Source organism: Notamacropus eugenii, chromosome 3 (assembly GCF_028372415.1).
Source record: "Notamacropus eugenii isolate mMacEug1 chromosome 3, mMacEug1.pri_v2, whole genome shotgun sequence".
NCBI lineage: Eukaryota > Metazoa > Chordata > Mammalia > Diprotodontia > Macropodidae > Notamacropus > Notamacropus eugenii.
Window position 1 is genome coordinate 148,615,921 of NC_092874.1, and position 23,220 is coordinate 148,639,140.

General features: G+C 36.6%; 1 protein-coding gene across 1 annotated transcript in view; it reads right to left on the reverse strand.

Moving 5' to 3' along the window:
* Positions 1–5: 5 nt before the first annotated feature.
* PIK3CG (phosphatidylinositol-4,5-bisphosphate 3-kinase catalytic subunit gamma) overlaps positions 6–23,220 on the reverse strand; it is a 46,658-nt gene continuing 23,443 nt past the window's right edge. The window contains exons 9-11 of the mRNA XM_072653073.1: positions 21,852–21,963; positions 17,972–18,129; positions 6–3,095 (exon numbers count right to left, since the gene is read on the reverse strand). Coding sequence (XP_072509174.1) covers positions 2,817–3,095; positions 17,972–18,129; positions 21,852–21,963 — 549 coding nt within the window. The 3' untranslated portion in view covers positions 6–2,816. The remainder of the gene's footprint in view (positions 3,096–17,971; positions 18,130–21,851; positions 21,964–23,220) is intronic.

The window sequence follows — 23,220 nt, forward strand, 5'->3', positions numbered from 1 at the left end:
TGAAGTAATTTTTCAATCAATCAACAAAAATTTATTAAGTGCCTAATCTATATTAGGCACTGTGTTAGGCACTGAGGATACAAAAACAAAAATGAACAGGCAGGTAACTTATATTTTACTGAGAGGTGGATGTATGTGTATAAACATACACACACACATGCACACACACCCATACACATACATAGACATATATACACACACATATATATTAAGATGTATCTTAGATTTATGTATTATTAAGTTGTATATGCATATATAAAGAGATATTATCAAGATGTATAAAGATACCTGTTTAATTGGAATGTTATGTCTATTTTGTTCTAACATGACCCTAGTGGGTTACACCCAAATCCTAGAGTCATAAGGGACCTTGAAGATCATCTAATCCAATATCTCTCAATTTCTAGATGAAGAAATCAATGCCCAGAGAAGTTCAGTTTGCAAAGGGTTATAGATAATGAGAAATCCAGGAATGGAACCCAGACTTTCTGACTCTAACTCTTTCCCTGCCACTATGCTAGAGTTTCCCAACCTCTCTCATAGCCCAGTAAACTTGGTTCTCCCACAATTTCAAGGATATAGAAGCTCAATTTCGTAGGATTTGATGAGGGAAGAAGGGTCAAATTGGAACTCAGGGGATAATTTACATGTACTTACATTCAACTTTAGAGCTGAAATTTTACATAGCCTTCAGAACATGGGACAATCAAATCCTTTAAAACATCAATTCCACATCATGAAACAGGGTAAAAAAATGAAGCTATCTTACTTTGTATAAATTCTGAAAAAGAGAGCAATTGCTTAGGTGCAAATAAGCAAGGCATAAAACATTTTCTTTGTTATCTTTAATCATCAAGGAGAAGAGACTGTATTAGCAGCTCTGTTGGAAAGAAAATTTATACAGTGCCACATCCTGGCTATTCTTTCACTTAAAAGTAATTATTCCTCATAAGAATAATGAAAACAAACTTCTCTGAAGACTGGTTCTTCTTTTTCTTCCTGAAAGGGCTTGTGGCAAACAAATTATCTTGAGAATCCTTGTAGCCTCTAATGCTATCCTTTTAGGGAGAATTTGTTTTCCCCTCATACATAACCTAGCAAGGCCTTCAGCAGAGTGAAAAATTTCCAGTTCCCAAAGGATTATGAAGTTGCCTTAGGAGAGCAATTTTTATCCTCTCTGATTTAGCTGACAAAGATTCCTTGGTTGAGACAACACGTCTCCTTTTTTCCCAAATTTCTTGGTCATAAAGGTGATGCTAACGATGACAATTTTTTCCTACAAATCAAGCACAGATCTTGTCAAAGGAAAGAATCATTAGGCAGGGGAGGTGGTGTTATTGCTGTCATCTTAAATTCAGGAAGGTGGATGGCCACTGTTGTATCATGTACAAAAAAGTCTAAGATTAGGTTTCACTTGAATAATTATCATACTTGACAAAAATATATTTAATCTTTGACCACAAGCCCTACTCATATAACCTTAAAATTAGATTAGGTCAATGTATAGTTCTAACAATAGATTATTTCTAACATTTGTAAATAATTTCCTAATGCTCCCATTTCAAAGAACTTTAATAATCACCTCATAAATAGTAAAATATATACTATTTCAAATAGTCTGTTTTAGTTCAGTTATTTATATAGGGAAACTGAAAAATGTATAACACTTGAAATTTTTTAAGCTTTGAAATAGCTGGGCAAACTGGCATTCTTTTTAAAAAGGAAATTTTTTAGAGGAACAATTATCTTCTTTTAAAAATCCTTTTAAGCTAACTTGAAGAGAAATAACTTGTTTACTAATTTGTATCTTCTGAATTGTCCTTTAAAATATATTTCAAAAACAGGAAATTTGTTTCTTCTAAAGATCAGAATTTTAGTAGTTCTAAAGGAGAATTTCTTTCCAAATAATTTTTTTCTCAATTCTGGGACAAAAGTGCCCTTGAAGATTTCACAGTCTCAAGTGGGCATGTGTTTGTGTTTGTAAGAGGTTGGGAAAATGGAAAGTGAAAAAAAGAGGTAGGGAGGAAAGAAAAACTTTAGATGAGATGAAAGCTGTAACAATGATTTCCTGTTTCCATGCTTGAGAAAGCTCCTTTAATTACACTGAATTACTCTTTCGTACATGGAGAGCAGTAACAGATGCAATCATTTGTATTACGCACATTCAAAGTCCTGGAACCAAACCAGCAGTAAAGAATAAGGGCAGAAAGGTGTGGATTTTCCATTTTAAATTCTCTTGTGCTTTTCTATGCTCATTTGTTCACTTAAAAGTACATAATTGCAAACAGCATTGCGAAAAGACTAACCTGCCTTCTTTGCTCTTGGCATATCACTGGCATCTAAAGAAATGAGAGGATGTTTTGAAAGCACCTTTTATGGAATGAAGTTAAAGTGGCTACAGTTTTTTTTCTGCAGAGTAAAGGATACAAAGAAAAAGCAGGTTGGGGAATCATCGAAGGCAATCTTCGATACACAGATGAAAATAGATGTTACAATTTCTTTTTTCCAAGTATTTTCAGAAGCACCTAATAACTCAATCATACCTTTGATATAACAATGATGGTATTAATCTGTTTCAACTTAAAACTCTTCTCCAGGCATTACTGAGAGAACCTGGAAATCTAAGCATTTACTGTTCAAATATTCTGCAGTGATAAGTTTATTTTATTTTATTTTTAAAAAGTCAGCAAGAAACAGTCATATTTTTGAAGTGCCTACTGTCAGAATGTTCAATTCCATTTTTAGTTTAAGTTCAGTAACTAAGTTTTATTTCAAACTCTTCTAATGGTCTTCACCTTCAATTCTTGCCCTAAGCATTAGGCAGAGTGTTTTTCTCCTTGTTTGATACCAAGAACAAGATGTAGGAACCAGTTGAACTGCACAGTCCAGCCTTTGTCTCTACAAACTTCTATCTGATCCAGAAAATACTTTTTGGCGTCTTCTTCATTTTTCCCCACTGTCAAGGCATCCCGAATATAGTCAATATCTTCCTTGCTAGTTAACTGGGGCATGCCAGTCATCAGCATCATGGAAAACAGGATGATCAGTAGGTTGGTGTGTTGTCGAAGAGCTAAGTAAGCCTTGACACAAATGTCCTGGATAAAGGAAAAGAAGATCATTGTTGTTGTTAAAGTGACTAGAGGTACTCAAAGAACAAGCTTCAAGACCTTAATTTGACTTGCATACAGAAACAGAAAATATGACTCCTAAGACAGGGATATATAGATTATAAATGTGTAAAAGACAAACTGCCTTTGTAAGTATGCCTGACATAGTTGTTTACATAAGTCCTACAGTTGCTCAATAAATACTAACTCCTCGTTAGCCATCTTTCAGCTCAAATTCTCGCCCTACAGATTAAGTTTCTTCCATATAGATACTGATAATGGAAATTTTTATAGCCTGAGGAGAGACATGAAACAATAATGACATTTCTACTAAGGGAAATCCACTATATCTCCAGGAAGGTAAAATCAGAATTTTGCCTTTTTGTAATTTCTATTCATTGCTTCTTGTACTGCCCCCTAGGGTCTGTGAGAACAAATTTAATCTCTCTTTTATGTGACAACCCTTCAGATGTCAGAAATCAACAATCATAAACCTCTCTTGATTCTGCTGCTCTCCAAGGTTAACACCTCAGTTCCTTCAGTGGATCTTCTCATATATCATGAACTCAAAGCACTTTGGGATTCCAGTTGACCTCCCCTGGGCATTCTCCAATTTCTTAATGTCCTTCTTAATCTGTTGTGGTCAAAACTTAACACAATAATCCAGAAATAGTCTGATCAGGGTAGAGTAGGTTGGACTATTGCCTCATTATTGATGGTAGGTATTGGGCTTTTAATGCAGCCCAAGATCACATTTGCCTTTTTTTTTTTTTTTGCTTTCTTATGACTTATTGACTCATATTGAGCTTATCATAATCCACTAAAACCCCATTTTCATTTTTTCCCAGACAAATTGCTACCTAAACACATATTCATTTTGTATTTGGGGTTATGGACTACATACTGGAAGGGACCTTGGAGGTCATCTAGTCCAACCTTTTAATTTTACAAAACTAAGAGATGAAACAATGTATTCAAGATCATAAAAGTGAGATGTAGTCATTGAACGACTCAGACCCAAATCTTTTGACTCCAGGTTCCTTGTGAAGCCAATTTTCTGAACCCAAGTAGAAGATGCTGTTTGTCCCTATTAAGTCCCTTCTTCTTTTATTTGGCCCAACATCCTAACTCTTCAAGTTTTGGGATTCTGACATTGTCGTCCAACATATTAACTAGCTCTCCCAGCTTTTTGTCACCTACAAGTCATTCGAATGTTAAATACCAAGGGCCAAGTGCAGATTTCTGGGGTACCGCACTAGGGTTGACGTTTAACTATTCACGATAGTCCTGAATTCATCTAATTATTCAATTGTCTATCATACATACCTCCATAATAGAAGAGCATGAGAAATATTTTTTGCACGCTCACCTAGATCTGTTAATACCTAAGTGAACTATATCTACGGCACAATTCTACCAAAAAGAGAAATAAATTTATGGTGGCATGGCCTACTATTAATGGAACCATGATGGCTCTTTGGGGGACCTTTCTTTTTTGGGGGGTTTATGAACCATCTTTAAAATGATGTTTTCTAGACATTTGTCAGGAAGTAAAGTTGAGCACATTTGCCTATAGTTTCCAGATTATATTCCTTTTCCTTTTTTTGGAGACCGGATTATTTGCTTTTTAAAAAACCTGTTAAAATGTATTATTGATTTTTTACATCACCGGTACTTCCGTGATACTGCCACCCAGTCCTCAACAAAAGTCTATTTTGTAACAAAGAAGAAAAATTAGGCAAACCAAAGCAACACTTTGGCCTTGTCTTACAATATATGTCTCATGTCTGTTCCTTTCCAGCCATGTGGTACCTCTTTCATGTTTTCCATGATCTTGCAAATATTACTGATGTTGTAGCAATAACATTCACCAGTTCTTTCAGTTATTGAGGGTGTAATGCATCTGGATCAAGTGACTGAAACTCATGAAAAGGAGTTAGCTTGTTCTCTTACTATCTTCCCACTTATCTTGAGTATGAACTCCCTAACAGTCTTTTTTGTTTAGTTTTTTTCTGGCCCATAGAGCATTCTTCTTGGCAGAAACAAAACCAGATACAAAATAAAATGGAATAGCTCTGTTTTCTCTCTTTCACCAGTTATCATTCCATATAGCAGGAACAGTAATTTTATTCATTTGTTGATCCTTTTTTCCCCCAATGTAATTTTAACACTTATCCCCCCTTTTTGGTTTTTAATCCTTAGTTTAATTTAAGGTTCTTATCCTTATTGTCCCAGACTTTACCCCCTTAAGTCATCAATGACTGATGGGTTAGGTAGGGTTAGCATCTAATACCACATGTGTCTCTGTATCTTTTCAAGAGAACAGAAATGTTTGTTTTGCTTTTTAATTTCAGCTCTTCTACTTTCCATTTGCTGATGGATCTGAAGTTCTCTAAGTCCCTTGGAGTTTTTCTGTTCATGACTGTGCAGAATACTTAGCTTCCTGGAAGACTGCCTCAGTACATTAGGGCTTTTGCATTCTTAATGACTCCATTTCTATTAAGAAATCATTTTCTTTCGTCCATGCATATGCCTCATTGAGCTGCCTTTCATTTCTTCTTAGTAACTGTTTTGGCCAAGTACAGACCTTACCAACGGCGACATTCATATTAATTTGGCAGCTTGCATAATTTTCACAACATGATGGATGTGGCTTTCTCTTGATTCAGAATTATTGTACTATTCTGATTAATAATTATCTTAAGTTGCTGTGATTTTGGAGAAAAGACATATGCCAGATGAACATCCTGAAGGTGAGGTCATACAATCAAGTTTAAACTTCTGGTGTTACCAGAAAATTTTCACCTACAGATTAATGTATTATTGTGATGCCAATCAGTGAATGTTCCCCAACGAGTTGACTGGTAATTTGTGTTTTACATAGTGCTTAAAATTTGCAAAGGACTTTATGAACATTATTTCATTTAATCCTCAAAATACCCCCTTTCAGAAGTAGTACAGGTATTATTATTCCTGGTTTAGAGATGAGGCTCAGGGAGGTTAAAGAACTTTGACCATGATTATGAGGTGCAGGATCTAAATCTATATCTTCTTTATTTAAAATAAAATGTTTATGTCATTAAATATTTCTCAATTACATGTCAAAATTTTTAACAATCTTTTTTTAAAATACTGAATTCCAAATTCTCTCCCTCTTGCTCCTGACTTCTCCTTGAGAAGGCAAGCAATTTGATATCTATTTTATGTGTGAAGTTATACAAAATGCATTTCCATGTTTGCCAGAATCCATATCTTCTTGACTCCAAGTCTAGCCTTGTCTCCGCTAGGGCACACTGTCATCCCCATGACATCTGATGACTGACAGCATTGTCACCAAACGCGGACAGAATAAGAATGTGGAAGGGAAAGACCGTGTAAAGAAATAGGAAGCACATTGAAATCAGAGCTGGAAGACTTGAGTCCAAACCTTATTTCTGTTACCACTATCCCTAGCCATAAGATCCTGGCAGCTAGGTGGCGCCATCGAACATGGAGCACTGGATCTGGAGTCAGGAAGACATCTCCCTGAGTTCAAATCTGGCTTCAGATACTAGCTGTGTGACACTTGACAAGTCACTTAACCTTGTTTAACTCAGTTTTCTCATCTGTAAAATGAGCTGAAGAGGAAAATGGCAAACTGTTCCAGTATCTTTGCCAAGAAAACCCCAATTGGAGTTACAAAGAGTCAGACATGACTGAAATGAATGAACAAAAAAACCCCCAAACAAACCAAAACATATGTATGCACACATATATGTATATATACATATACGTGTATATATATGTACATACATACACACAGTGCCTAACAAATATATCTACATAAGTTTCTATCCTTTCTCTAGTTTTAAATTGGCCCTAAAATTCAGATAGAAATTTCTCCTCTGGGAGAAAATCTCTTTCGAGAGTGTCATCATTTGCCATACGCTCATCATATTGACATAAAAGGCTGGCCAAATCTAATTACTAGAATGCTCATCTAGGAATTCCAAGGGCTCAGAGTCCTCATATCCTGACAAGCCCTGATTCTCTGTTTGATTACTAGAGTAGATTGTCCCTGTTGACTCATACACATTAAAGAGAATCTATTATACCAACAAGGCGGAATTTCCACCACTCCTGATGCCCTGCCCTAGATGTCTTCTTAGCTATTAAAGGTCCTTCTACCAATCACAGGAGAAGGTTCCCAATCACTGGAGGTTTCCAAGTTCAAGGCTAGATGATCACTAGGAGATACTCTAGAGGGGATTCTTGCTCAGATATGGGATGGAATCCATGACCTCTGTAGTACCTTCTAATTCCACCCTTTTTTGATTTTAAACAGAAGAATAACAATGGTTGCATCTAAAGCTGCCTATATCTCCTAAGGGAGAACAGGACAGTAGCAACTTTGTCCTCTGTTCTTCCTGCACCCTGTCACACTGCTGTGCCCAGGAATGAATTGCACTTCCATTCTTTGAACTTAGATTCATGGTGGATCATGGTTATACGTGTAAATCTTCATATTTCTCTCTCCTGCCTCCCATTCCCATTCTTTCCAATTCTAGAGACTAGGTGGTTTGAGAAAATGTGAGGCTATGATCCCAGAGGCGTAACACAGGGACCAAGAAATACCTTGAGTCCATCTTCTACCAACTCCCAGGGACTGATATGCTAGGCTCAAACATAATCAATCTTTCTCTTTCCCTAATTCCTACTTGAAGTTTTTCCATTTTTAAGTAGAGAAGATAAGGCGTGCGTCAGGAATAGAACCTGATTTCTAGAATGTGGTTAAATTCATTTGTTACTGAAGGCATCCAGAATTATTGTATAGTGAAGTTTGATGTTGACGGTTGACTTTTGTGAGTTCTTCTACCTCAATTTGTTCTTGTAGCACTTTTCTGGATATTTCTTTTTTGTCTTATAAACTTGTATTGTACTTATTTGAAACATATCATACCCCTTTTCCTATAAGCCCCCAAAGGAAGAAACATGTCGTTTTTAACATTTGTATTAGTGCCTTATACAGAGTAGGAGTTTTAATAAATGTTTATTGATCTAAAATGAATGTTCATAAATAATCATCAAATTAACAGAGAGTTCTCTCAATCTTCTGGTTTATTTAACTGACTTTATTAGTGTCTCATAGCATACTGAAAAGGCATTTTAAAAAATCATCCACAAGCCTTGAGAATATGAGTAAACATGAACATAAATCTTACTTCTCCAGCCTCTAACTAAGGTAGTAGTTATCGGCAAAATAACGAGGCCACTACATTGAAAACAATAAAGATTATAGGCAAAATGTACTAAATTGCTAATAGCTGATAAATAACAAATTGCCTTGGGTCAAAATGACTGTACTTATTTTGTTCTCCAAAGGAGAACTCTCTACTTCCTCTGCTCATGCTTACTCAGGAGTTGAGGAAGTGAAATAATCTTGATCCTGTTCTCAAAAAAGTGAAGCAGCCTTCTCAGTATGGCAGTAAGAGACAGAGTCATGCGTGTGTGGGTGAACACACACACGCAGGCAAAGACACAGAGAGAAGGTCAGAGACATACACATAGAGCCACAAAAGGGGTGAACTAGTGTGACTAATGGTTGAAGGAGAGAAAAAAAAGAAAAAACCCAAAGAATATTTATAAATGAAAAGCTACCAGAAGGGAAAAATATTTCTATACATTTAACATAATGATAATAAAAAAATAAGTAGTAGCAGTAGTATTTACATAGCCTTTTAGAGTTTGTAAAGTGTTTTACAAATATAACCTCACAACAATCCTGGGAAGGAGGTACTATTATTATTCTGATTCTACAGATGAGAAAACTGAAACCAACAAAAGCTAAATTACTTAATTAAATTATACAGCCAATAATTGTCTGATGCCAGAGATAAACTCGAGTCTGTCTTGATTCCAGGTCCAGGGGACTTTCCATTGTACCCCCTAGCTTTTTATTGCACCTGTCAGAAGAAGGAAAAAAGCTAGAATAGGGGACCAGGACTTTAAGTCTGAGGCGGAAATTGGCAACATTTAATTTGTTCATCAATGTTTTTAAATATTCCTCGGACAAGACAGTCGAGGTTTTAGATAACATGTTTCTGCTGGATGGCTACGTGTGGTTAATCAGCAGAAACATTGAACATCTCAAGTTAAAATCTTTCGTTTACAGTCTTTGAATTACAACTTATACCTTGATATCTTTTTAAAAAGTGATTCTCCAACTGGTTCTATCTATTAGTGGAAAACCTACACTTACTTTTTTCTTTTTTTCTTTTTGCAAATATTTAGCTAGGAACTTATTAGATGCTGACAGGCTACAATTAAGCCCGTATACATTCAGTTTGGGATTTCTAATGGTAAGCAATGATGAGAGAATTCCTGGAGAAAAGTTATCTTACCTTAGCACATGGGAGCAATAGTAACTCAGTCTCCCAAACACTGGGGGACCTTCTCCCTTCCCTTGATGAGCTAACCAATGAATCTAATTTCATCTTTGTAGAGCTGAGTTCTTATCTCCCCCAAGTAGCAAGTAAATAAGCCACTAATTATTCCTGAGCCCTTTTAAAATGGAGGTTTTTAAACTATGTTTTTTAACGTCATGAGCTCCTTGGCAGCTTGGGAAAGGCTTTTCTCAGAACAATGTTTTTAAACTCATAAAATAGAGCACATGGGATTACAAAGGAAATCAGTTGTATTGAAATACAGATCCTAAAAGCCCTTTCTTTAAAAATTCCCTTAAAACACACTGATTCAAGATCAATTCAATTATCAAAGGGCAAAGACTTTTAAAATTTAATGACAAATCTTGACTTTATGAAAAATTAGAGGGTACACATTTGCTTTGCTGTCAGGGACCATGAATATATCCTATCCTCCATCCTGTATATGTATGCTTGCATAGGATCACAGAATTTGGAGCTCGGAGGAAACTTAAAGATTATCTATTCCAACTCTCTCATTTTACACTTCATTTGTAACTGAGATGCAGAGATGTTAAATAATTTGCCCAACATCACAGAAGTAGAAAGTTGCAGAATTTGGATTTGTACTTAGGATCTGACTTGAACTCTGGGGCTCTTATTGCTCGCTATACCACAGCTGCGCGAATTCTTACAGATGCCTGGAATTCCTTTAACAGGACCTTAGCTTTTCCTTCTGAAATTAGAAAGAAGATTCCCGAGAAAGTATTATGCTAATAATTTCATTCTACGTGTCAATGGCTTGCCAGAAAATTTTCGAGTTACAATTTTAATTAGGGAGTCATCAGAGAAATGCAGTGCCTTGTAGAAGAGTTCAAATCTGGCCTCTGAAACTTACAAGCTTTATGGGCCAAGGTGAGTCACTTAACTCTGCCTCAGTTTCCTCAACAGTAAAAGGAGCTGGAGAAGAACATGGCAAACTACTCCAGTATCTTTGCCAAGAAAAGTCCAAAAGAGGTCATGAAGAGTCAGACCTGACTGAAATGACTGAACAATGGAGCAGCAGTATGGACTTCGGCTCAGATCCTACTTCATATACTTTACTAGCCAATTGACCCTAATCTTTCTCAGTGTTAGTTTCTTCCTCTGTAAAGTGAAGGTAACAACATCAACTACACCTGTAGGGAGTTGTATTAAAGGAGATGCTGTATGTGTATCAAGGCTATTTTGTTTTGTTTAGAACATATCAGTGATTTCCTTCTTGTGGAGAACTCCTACTGAGAAAAATCCCTCTACCAATGCAGATCAGTACCAGCCCTGCCCCTTATAGTCTTAGAGGATTGCCTGGGGCACCGAGAAGCTAACAGTCCAGAGTCACACAATCCTTTTTATCAGAGGCGGTGACTTGAACCCAGCTCTCCTTGGCGGCAAGGACTGTTCTCTCACCATTAAAGGCTTAAGTCTTATATAATAGGGCTGAGATAATGTTTAGACCTGTGATTTCATTTGTATAGGAAACCCCCAACAATGGAAACTTCTACCGCTGCAGGCTGGCACTTTCTCTGCAGCCTGTAGCCTTAGGGAGATGCCTAGAGCAATGCCAAACTGAAGTAGAAATGGGCCACTAACCCTTTCACAAGGATCCCTTCTGGCCAAATGTTGACTTAGAAAACCACACACTAACATTATCTATGTTCTATTGTGTTTTTATTTATTTTGTTAACTATTTCTTAACTATATTTTAATCTGGTTTGCCTGTTTTTGACTTCTCTGGCCTAGGGACTTGCCCAGGGTCATACCTCTAGGATGTGTCAGGGGTGGCATTTGGACCTACATCTACCTGGTTTTGGGGACAGTTCTTTATCCATTATGAGCACAGCTCCTCATGTGTAATGGGTTATGGAATAGATGTTAGTTATTATTATCTGGAGAGTGGTAAGATCTGGAGAGGATAGGATTAAGGGAATTAAAAAGGAGGTTGGGGTTTGCCAGATAGCAAACAAATAATTCCTGCAATTTTGCCTGGGTTTAAGGTAAATACCTCCACCCCTGAAAGGTGACTCTCCTGTTACTCCTATTTGCTGAAAATTCATTCTTTTCACATCAATAAAAGGCTCTGTGCCTTAAATTCAAGTGAAGCTGCATGCCCTTCCATTTGGGGGGGGTGCGGAAGTAACAGCTGATATGTGAGGAATTACACTCCTAGCCAACAAAGGTCTTGGGAAAGAAAAACTCTAGAAACACTGATTACAAATTCATGTAACAGGTACTCGACTTGTGCAAAATTGCTTCTTAAGAGTGACATCTAGGGGTGACTGCTTTTTAAGTCCACTCTTTAGCAGAAAGCAATGTTCAGATATAAGTTTAAATTTGTAAAAGTTTAAATTTGCTTGGAAATATTCACTGATATTTCCAAACTTCATTCATAATTAAAGTATTTATTAAGTTCCTGCAATGCTCAAAGCTGGTCTTACAATGCTTGTTTGTACTAGACAAGATTGTCAGCTCTAGATACAGGTTACCCAAAGATGTTAGAGCAGTTTTAAGCTACTGTCTTCAGGATACCCAGTACTTTTCTTCCTGGACAACTGTCCCATATTACCATTGTTAATTTTTAGCATTCATATATATCTCATTATTCAGTTAGTACACACTCCTTTTTCTAATTGAAAGAATCATATTTAATGCTTATGAACAAACAAAACAAAAGAAAAACCTCACCAAAAATTGTATATACTAAGTACAGTGATTGAATGTGTCATTTAGTAATATGTTTAGTATTTACGCACTGTTAGACTAGAAGGTTCCTTCCAAACCTTAAAATTTTTTTGTTTCATGTCTAACTTTCATTATTCTCTAAACAAAACAAGATTGTACCTATAAACTGAATAATAATTCAAAATTTATTTCATCTTATCATCGGGTGGCAGTATTTACTATTTTTACCAACTCATAAAATCTTAGATTTGGAAGGGATGATAGGGGGCATCTAGTTCAACTAAGATCTCACTCAAAGCAGGAACCTCTTCTAAAACATTGATTTCTTTTAATCAGACTCATTCACTTTTTTAAAAACTCCCTAATAGACTACTTAAATGAATAAAAACACTAAACAGACGCAAACACAAAACCTTCTACCAGGGATAATACGTTACAGCTGTTTTTCCCTCCACATGTGGATATTTCCTTGGATGCTGATATTATGTCTCTAAAGGAAGAGAATTTCAACTGCTAAAGATCATTCTGAAATTTTGAATGTTTCTGGTTAAACGTTTGGAGTCTTTTCTTTAGATTTAAAATAAGATGGTCTTAGTTTAACTATCAGCAAGTAAAAGAATGTTTTAGGAACATATGCCATTAAGGAGAGTTAAATTGTTATGGTCATCACAAAGTCATTTTGGTCATCACAATCAAAAATAGTCATTGAGCACCCACTGTGTGTATGGCGCTGTACCATAAGGTGGCCAGATGTCTTTGGTTTCAGAAGGTTTTGTTTTCCTCCCTAAAGTATATCTCCTAAGTCTCTACTTTTAGGAGGTAGTTCAAGGAAACTAGCTCCATGATGAACCAGTCATGTTTAGAAGGAAGGAGAAGCAGCATAGAGTAGGGCATTCTTTTGCTCTGTCCAGGTTAACCTTCCTCTAAGGACTAATGTTAATAGTAAGAGATGACATTTCTAAAATGCTTTAAGGTTTACAAAATGCTTTACAAATGCTATCTCATTTGATTCTCACAACTATCTTGTATGAGAGGTATTATTACAATCCCCATTTTACAGATGAGGAAACTGAGGCTGAGAGAGGTTAAATTATTTGCCTAGGGTCATACAGCTAGAAAGTGTCTGACATGGAATATGTTTTTCCTGACTCCAGTTTCTGGGCTCTCTCCATTGTGTCACCTTGTTGCCAGTAGGTTGGTATGTTCATTCTGTGAAAAGGCTCATTATTTATTCCTTCAATTTTTTTTTTCTTTTTCTGTGTCACCTTAACAATCATGAACAAATGCAGCCAAGGGTTAGTAGGTACTGATATATGCCTTTTATTATATCCCTTTCCTTTTATTCAATAAAACTACTAATTGGTAGCCCAATCTTCTCATTCTTCCCTTAGGTCCCTTTGCAGTTTACTCAATGCAATAATTAAGCAAGCTTATTAGAGGAAATATTTTTCCAGATCTACATGGAACTAGAGCTTCTTAAATATAATATGCAAATATATACAGTGTCAGATGATTACCAGATTAACTAAAACACTGATAATCTTTGGTACTAAGTACTGGGGAATCTTAACAGTGTTTTGAAAGGTCATGATCCCTGGCTTCAAGAAACTTAACATGTAAAGGGAAGCCAAGGAAGATAAATATAATCTTGACTAAGAAAAGGAAGAAGGAGATAACTGCATGAACTGGCATAATACTAAAATTTTTCCTGGTCAAGTTAGCACTGCTCACATGAAGCTACAAATCATTATTTCCTAGGTCTCCTTCTAACCTATCCATCCTGATCTGAAGTCCTAATAAGGATAGAATAAGAAGTCAGTAAGGCATGCAAAATTTTAGCTGATTCCTAGGATAACAACAATTATTCCCATGACTGGTCTAGAGAGTCACATTCTGGTTCTGTTCCACTGTATTATCACTAAATCTTAAAGTACATTCATCATTGGCAAGCTAGCCATTAATTACATAATTTTTCGGCCCAGCTATATAATCTATAGGTATGCACTGTGCATGTCTATGTTTTAGAAAAGAAAATGGCAAACAGCTCCAGTGTCTTAACCAAGCAAACCTCATAGACAGTAAGCTTGGCCAAACTTCAGGAGGTAGAGTAGGACAGAAAGGATGCTAGGGTTCTCGGGGTCATGAAGAGTAAGACAAAACTGGACAACTGAACAACAACAAATGCTTACAATTTATGTATATAGACACATATACAATAGTAACATGCTGGAATGAAGATCAGGATGCCTGGGTTCTAGGGCCAGCTGTGCCGCTAACTAAGCAACAGAAGATTAGGTCTATTAGGAGGGAGGTCAAATGGTGAGAAATGAGTGGGAATCATGACTTGTATTTAAGAGGATAGAATGGATACTTATGGAGACAATGCAGTCTGGAAGTTGACTACATTTGAATGTGTAAGTTCAAGAATCCAAGATTGTGGATGGGGTGGTTAGAAACATGCTACTGGCTGTGATGGATGCAGAGGCAGAGGATCATTATTCTAAGTGCAGTATATGATACTAATGGGAGAAAAGGGAGATAAAATAAGCATATGATTCATTTTTTTCAAAAGGCTCATTGAAAAATAATAATAGTAGCAACAATAAGACATATTTATACAGCAATCTATAATTTTTACCAAATGCTTTCTTCCCAACAACTCTATGAGTATTAATGAAAGGAACGGACTACAGAGCCAGATTCTCTGCATTTATCTCCTTCTTTAAATGTCAGTGTTTTTGCTGCGTTTGGACAAATCCATTTAGATAAATCTCATCTATGTAATAGAAAAGAACTGATGGAGTGGTTTTTGTTTCCTTAAAAGATGAATTTAGGCCAACTTTCTTTCCCACTTTTTCCCCCCTCCAGGAAATTGTCAAAATGTGTGATTTTAACTTGGAAGAAAAACAGGGCTGAAACATGTCAAACCCCTTAAAAAGCAACAACCAAAAAATTCCACACCTTTGAAAAAGTCACCAAGTAAAGGTCTGGATCCCCACTGAGACAATGCAGAGAAATACAAATGGAAAAAATTCCTGAGACCATCTGGCCACAGGGAGGTCTCAGTTCTCACTGACCACAGAACTGAAGTCTGAGGGAAGTAAGGCTGGTAACCACTGAAGTGAACATCAGGTACACCAAAGACAGGCAGGAATAAACAAGAAATGATAAGTTTCAAAAAAAAGTTGATGGGATTCATGATTGGGGTAAGGGTTGGACTGGATGACCTCTGAGTTCCTTTTTAAGAAAAATAGAAGTGAAGAGTATTGGTGGGCTAAAGACCCACCTATGCTACTAACTACTTGTGTGACCTTGGGTAGGTCACTTAACCTCTTTGGACTCAGTTTCCTCATCGGTAAAATGAAGGGATTGGACTATATGTCTCTAAGGTCCCTTCTAGTTCTAAATATGTGATCTTGGATAATGATTTATATGGCCCTGTAAGATCTGCATTACTTCCCTAGAGTCTTAGATTAGAACAGGGAGCAGAAACCTGAAGTCTCAGGGCTACATGGGGTCTCCTAGGTCCTTTGGGTGTGGCCTTTTGACTGAGCCTAAGCTGTACAGAACTAATCCTTTTATTAAGGGGATTTGTTCTGTGAAGTTTGGATTCATTCAAAAGGCAGCACTTGAGGACCTAGAGGGCCACATGTAGCCCAGAGGCTGCAAGTTCCCCACCCTTGGACTAGAAGTTCTCCAACTTTTTGGTTCTAGGGTCTCTCTACACTCAAAAATAACTGATGATCCCTCAAAGAGTTTTTGTTTGTGTGGGTTATAGTTATATTTGTCACACTAGAAATGAAAATGTCTTAATATTAAAATAGTTCTGACCACACAGACACCCCCGAAAGGGTTTGGGGGACTCCAAGGGTCCTTGGGCTATACTTTGAGAGATGTTCTCTTTCAAGAGAGAACACAAAGGGAGTGACACATTAAAAATATGGTCCTGAAAAAAAATATAATTTATTTTATTTATCGCTTATATATAACATATATTATGTATAAAATAATCTTTATAGATAACATAAATCATTTTTAAATAAATAAAATCATAGCTGCATTGAAGGAGATGACTTCGTAAAAGAAACCTTTGATGAATATAAAGTGAAGAATCAGCCCCTAATTCACATATTCCATTAGTTTGGATTTTTTGTAAAGCAGACTTTACTTTAAACACATATACACACACTTGTACTTGTAAACATAACTTTTTGGCAGCTGAGTTTATTCATAATTTTGAAATTTGCTAGTGTGAAAATTCTAATTTTCAGGTTGGAGTTGTTTGATAGCCAAAATTGGAAAGAATTTAAAAAGCAGACACTGAGTATGTCCACCCTCTACACTTTCTTAGGTTAGAAAAAAATGTTGGTCTTGGAGTCATTAGACCTAGGTCTGAGTTTCTGTTTTGATCCTTATTGGTTGTCTGGCCCTGAGTATGCTCCTAGCATCTTTACTTTTCAGTTTCTTCATCTGCAAATGGGATTACCATTTATTCTGTCTTCTTCATAGGGCTGTGATGGGGAAGGTGCTCAGTAAACTTTGGAGCATTATGTAAATGAGACTAGTTAGTACTGCTGTTTTTACACCAGAGTTGGTGAGGACTGAGAAACAGAGCCAGAAGCTGAACCCTGGATTGATTTGGTGATGGTATCTGGTGGCACAGTGAATAATAGGGTGCTGGGCATGGAGTCAGGAACACCTGAGTTCAAATCCAGTCTCAGATACTTAGTAGCTGTGTGACCCAAACAAATAACTTTAGCTCCCTCTACCTCATTTCCTTCAGAGTGAGTCTAACAAGCAATTGTTTCTCCTCTGGACACAAATTCTGAGGGTCTTCCCTTCCCAGACTGATCCTTTTGGGAAGTCAAACTAGACCATCTTTTGCCTCAATTCTTACCTAACCTTTAGTCACTGAATGGATGTTGCCTCAGACAAACTGAGACTTGGGAAAGATCTTAGCCTAAAAAGTCCAGGGTCTCCCACTGCATCCAGGGCCATCATCAGTCATCCTGACCCATGTCTTAACACTGAACTCAAATGACTCTGGAGGAGTGAGGCTGATGACTTTGCCCTGCCTCACTTAAGTCCAATTCACTTGGAAGTCAAGACATTCTAATATCATTGGTTCTGTTGGAGAATGAAAGACAAACAAAATGAGGATAATAATGGTACCTTCCTGTGATGGTTGCTGTGAGGATCAAATGAGATAATATTTACAAAAACACTTTTGTGTTTTTACACACAGTGCCTGGTGCATAGAAAAGGTAAATAATGCAGATTAAACTTAAAAGTGTTCTATATGTATGTTTTTTGGGAGACAGTTATTAAACATTTACTAGTTCACCACTGAAGGGAACCTATGAACCCTCTCATTTTAATTTCAATCTGTAGGTCTCAGACCCTTTCATTTTACAGATGAAAAACTAATACTCAGACAGTTTAACTAGTTTGCTTAAGACCATATGGGCAGGTAGGTGCCGAGTCAGGATTCAAACCCAGGTCCTTTGACTCATGATCCAGCACTCTTTGAGTATTTTCCCATTTAGCTAGAGTGGTCCAAGAGTGATATATTCTGGTCCATTATTGGACTCACACTTGACTCCTTTCTAGTTTGGCCTAACCAACCAGAACTTAAAATTTTTTTCCATAACCTGGAGAAACTCCCCTATGGTGATGAGGCATCAGAATAGGGCATTTGTGGGTGCTGAGAGTTCCCTATTGCCATTTAAGAGTAATTCATGTTACCTGAAATTTCTGGAAGTACAGGCTTGTTTTCTTTCCAGAAGTTCCCATCACGAAGAGGAAGTCTGGGGTTAACACGAATGGAACTCTCTCTTTGTTGATACCCAGGAAACTTTTGTAATTCCCAAGAATGTGACCAAAGTCAATATGAAATAGATTTCCTTAATGGAAAGAAACATCAGAGATCACTGTGGTGAAAAACCACCTTGCAACAGCCCAATGGGTTAATGTTGACTTCTTGGAAGGCTACTTTAAGCTGCCTTAAAGCGAGCTACCTGGGGAGAGGCAAACTTTTTTTTTTGACATGATTTTCATCATCTTCAATTAATTCAATTAACTTCAACAAGCATTTATTAAGCACTTGGTATATGCCAGGCACCAGGGATACAAAGACAAAAAGAAAGCAATATCTTCCCTCAAAGACCTTATTGTAATTTCTGTTGCGCAGAACAACAGGAAAGAAACATGAATGCATTAAGTAAACACAAAATCAAGCAATCAACAAATATTTATTAAATGTTTACTTACATACTATACAGCCTACACTTTGATTGTCATCATCTATCCTCCCCCAAAACCTTAGACTCCATTTCAGGAAATGCTGGACTCTCTCCTTCCCTTCCCTCTCCTTCTATCTGCCTGCTCCCTTTTATGTGCAGTCTTCTTCTCTTTGAATGCAAGTTCCTTAACAATAGGGACAATTTTGCTTGGGTTTATTTATATTCCTAATGCTTACAGCTAAATAAATGTTTTCACTATTTATCCATCTGTATGTTCCAGGTGTTATTCTCATTGCTAGAAAATAAAAACTGCCCCTGACTTTGAGAAGCTTATATTCTACGTACAATAATAATAATAGTAATTAATAACTTGTAGCATCATTAGCAACTAGGGGGATCAGGAGAGATAGCACTTGGGAATTTTCAAGGAAGTTATGGATTCTATGATTCTTTTGTAAAATGTGGAAGAAATAAATAGCAAAACATAAATGTGTTCCTGACATTCCGATATTTCTTAACGTCACAATCAAATGTTATTATTGAACTCTAGTTTATCATGGAATTATCACTAGCAATTTAGATCAGAACTTTTGGGTTAGTGTAGCCAAGTTTACATAAGGCCACAGGGTATTTTAAGTTCTACATGGTACAGAAATAGTTTTGAGTTTATCACTTAGTAGTTGGGGTGTTGCCTCTAAATCCAACTCTTAAAGGTACTTTCAAATTTCACAAAAACAAACATTGCTGGTATTAATTGCTGGTATTAATTGAAGGTGGGGTGGAGGTGGTCAGAGCTTTGAGGAGGATATGACCAGTACCAATTTTGCCTGTGAAAATTCATGCTGTGAAAAATATAATCTTCCTAAAGGTTTAAGAATCTCTATACAGAATTCTATGTGTGATAAGACAGCTCTTGTGAGAAGTATCACACTTACACGTGCTCATCTCTTAAACCAATGCTCTAGGTTCATAAAAATTTCCATATGAAAAAATGTAACTAAACATTGGGCAGTTATACTAACCACACTTTTCCTGAAGAAGAGATGAGAAAATTCACCTCTTTTCTATGTTGGTAATTTTACTAAGCTGCTTCTCTTTCTCCTCCTTCTCGTTCTTCTCCATCACTTCCTCTTCCTTTTCTGTTCCTCCTCATTTTTATGGGTAGATTTTTGATGATTAGTCATAAAGCAACTTTATTATGGTAATATTTTTGAATGCCCAGGAAAGCATGAGCTATAATGACCTTCCATCTGAAATGTCATCAGGAAAAGATGTATTTCATACTCACTGTAACTTCAGTGGTACAAAGTCTTCAGTTTAAAAAATGGGCATATTAGTGAAAATTATGTAAAAGCCTAAGGCCAATGTACTGTAGTCACGCTTTCAGATGGCTTCCCACTTTTCAGAGATAAGAGAGATGATCAGTAGCTGAGGAAGGATCATGCTCTAAGACAAACATGGAGCTAATAGTTTTCTGAAAATAAAAGATGTGTTGACTTGCAGTAGTATCATTTTCAACAGCTTCACAGGACATAAAAATTGTTGTTTCATCTAAAATTCATTACGCCTATAGCATACCGAAGCCCACGTGGTTTTGACGATTGGTTTTATGGTTGTACATAAAGCAAATGTTTGGCTTACGCTACATTTGCAATCAATAACAAAAGTGTGTGTTCAAATCAGGTTCCTTGTTCCAAGGCAGATGGTAAATACCGCTTTGTCTGCAGTTGTCCCTTCTGCTGGAATTTTATTTGAATACAAACATTCTTAATATCATTTGATATATTTTGCTAAATGTATTTGTGATTGGGGGGTATTATAAGGTTACAATTTTGAAGAGGGGATATAAAGAGTGTTTACTGGCTGTTTTTCCTAGATTTCAGCCTCTTCAGGGGTCTTATATGTATCTCTTCATCTTATGGTTCTATGATATGTAAATGCTACATAGATGGTAAAGAACTATGGTGTAAGCTATGATATGCCAGATCTAAACTAAGCCAGTAGTATGGTGGTTCAAAAATTCATTCCAGTTGCCTTATAGGTGCTGATAAAAGTCTGGGGCCTTCCTCTTGTGGTGACAGAATGGACTCAGAAAAAGGTACCTTCAATTTAATCCCTTAAAAGTAAGTGCTATTGTAGAAGCCCGCTTAGCTTGAATGCTTCCATTTTGAGAGCTGTCTTTTTCATGAGGCTTGAAGTCAGGAAGCACATATTTCAGTCACCTTTCACCCCATCCCTTCTGTAACCTCAAGTTCTACCCTTCTGTGTCCCAGAAAATGATTTCTATCTGTTAAAGTCTATCTAATGAAAATGGTTCACAGAGAACCCTTAAGCTCATACTTTTGCTCAGTCACTTCTTGCATTTTTTTTTTTATTTGTAGCATGTGTCAATTTAGACATCCTGGAAAAGTCTGGACTCAACAAATACTCTGTTCTTTTTATGAGTAACTTTCCCCTCACTACTAACTAATATAGGTAGGTCACTTTGGACCTTAAAGGACTATTCCTTAAAGAAATTATTTCCATCCAATTCAGTCAAGTCATTTTAATAAAATCTTTGAGGAATTTTGCTTCCTAAACAAAGAGTGTGATTTTTATTCCATGAAACGCTATATGTAAGGTCCCATTCTAGGTACTAGTCATCCAAAGATAGATGTGTCACAGAGTCCAATGCATGGAGTAGGGGAAGTGGAAAGGACACATATACAAGAATTAGCAAACTTTTCAGTTCCAGGCACTGTCCTGGGTGCTGAGAGTGCAAACAACAAAAATGAATTTAGTCCTTGCCCTCAAGGTGCTTACACAAATAGCTACAAATAACTATGATACACTGGAGAATGTGGCAAACACAAGACAATCCAGGCAAAATGTCAGAGATGACTTTCAGCTCAATATAAACAGAACAAACAAAAAAACTCATTAGAATGCCTTAGTAAGACCATTAGGCTTTGACAATTTACTTTGTTGACTTTAAAAAGCAAAGAGAAGAAAGAGTTACTTAATTTTGTTAATTCTATTTAGCTTAGGCTAAAACACATTGGTGGAGGCTGCAAGTCTGTAAAAAGTTCTCTGGATTTGGGTTTGGACCCCAGTTTTTGCTTATTGCATACCTGATTTTGGATGGTCAGATTGCTATGTACAAGCTCTATATAGGCATGCGTAAACACATATATGCATATACACATATGTGCAGATTTTTGAGGTATGAAAAATTGTATGTGATGGGGATGAAAATATTTTTTATATTTCACATAGAATGATATTTGGACAAGAGCATTAAGATGCAAGTGTAGGTTGGAGATCAGAAAAGGTAGAATGCTCATGCCCATAAACTCTAATACATGTTAATTTCATTTAAAAATTAACAGAGTAGGAATACTCACCTGTCTCTGTGATCATAATGTTATCATTGTGTCTGTCTCCTATACCAAGAACAAAGGTTGCCACACAGTACCCAGCACATGAATACACAAATTTTTCCACTGCTGCCTGGAACTGTAACAACAAAGGTACACAAAGGTTATTTGATATTCTCTACCCCACCCCCCTCTTAAGTAGTAGATTCTACCTAATCAAGTTTACTCCCCAAAACTGCATTCAAAGAACAAATTGTAAGGGTTTTCATTTGAGCTATAGATATTAGCTATAGCTGACTTTCACTATGGAATTTAGCTAGGTGGTGTAATGGATTAAGTGCCTGACTGAAGTCAGGAAGATGAGACTTCCTGAGTTCAAATCTGTCTTAGATACTTTCTAGCTGTGTAATCTTGGGCAAATCACTTAAACCTGTTTGCCTCAGTTTCTTCAACTGTAAAATGACCTGGAGAAGGAAATAGCAAACCATGACAGTATCTTTGCCCTTCCCCCCCCAAAAATCCAAATGGGGTCACAAATAGTTGGACATGACTAAAACGATTGAACAACAACAAATATGTAATAAGCCAAGAAAGGTAGGTTGGAGGTTGGTAGGTTTTTAGCTGCTGTACAAGGGATCATTATGACTTGATGAACAAATGTCAAAGGCAGTATTAATTAAATCAAAAGGGTTCACTACCTCATCATGCATCAGTGACCAGTCCTCAAAAGGAACCTAAAGTAATTTTCTCCTACACTGTATTACCCTTTCTTTGCTCTTGATCACTAAGGGGATGTGACCCTTCACAAAGCCATCATGTATAACAGGACTATTAAATGTCACTAATTACAATCTCTCCCTCCACCCCAACAAAGGACTAGTAACCATGCAAATGAGGCTCACTAATCCTGAAGAGCAGAACTTTAAATGACAGCCAAACAACCTCACTACACAGCTTGCAAAGGACTCAGCATATGCACTTCAAAAGCATGCTGGAACTGACATTTTTGGTATCCATAATTTATTGTTTAGATTAGAGCAGAGTTGTAAATTATAACTCATCTTATAGAATATTTGGTATTTTGTCAGGTAGAACATAATTTACATATATGAATGAACATTTCTGGTGGATGGCAATAGTTATACACACACACACACGTATAATGGTTAACCAAATGTTTTGCATGGTCTAATTTTATACAAAGCATGGCCAGATAGTCAAAGGAGAGGCAAATACTAAAGAACTTGAAGTCCTAAGCTTATTGTCTGTCTCTTAAACAGAGTTGCTGAGTCACAATGTACATAGATCTGCATAGGTCAGTCACCTTATCTGTAACTTATCTCAGAGATACTAGGTGCCATGATGGTTATAGATCACTTTGAAAAAGTGAAATTGT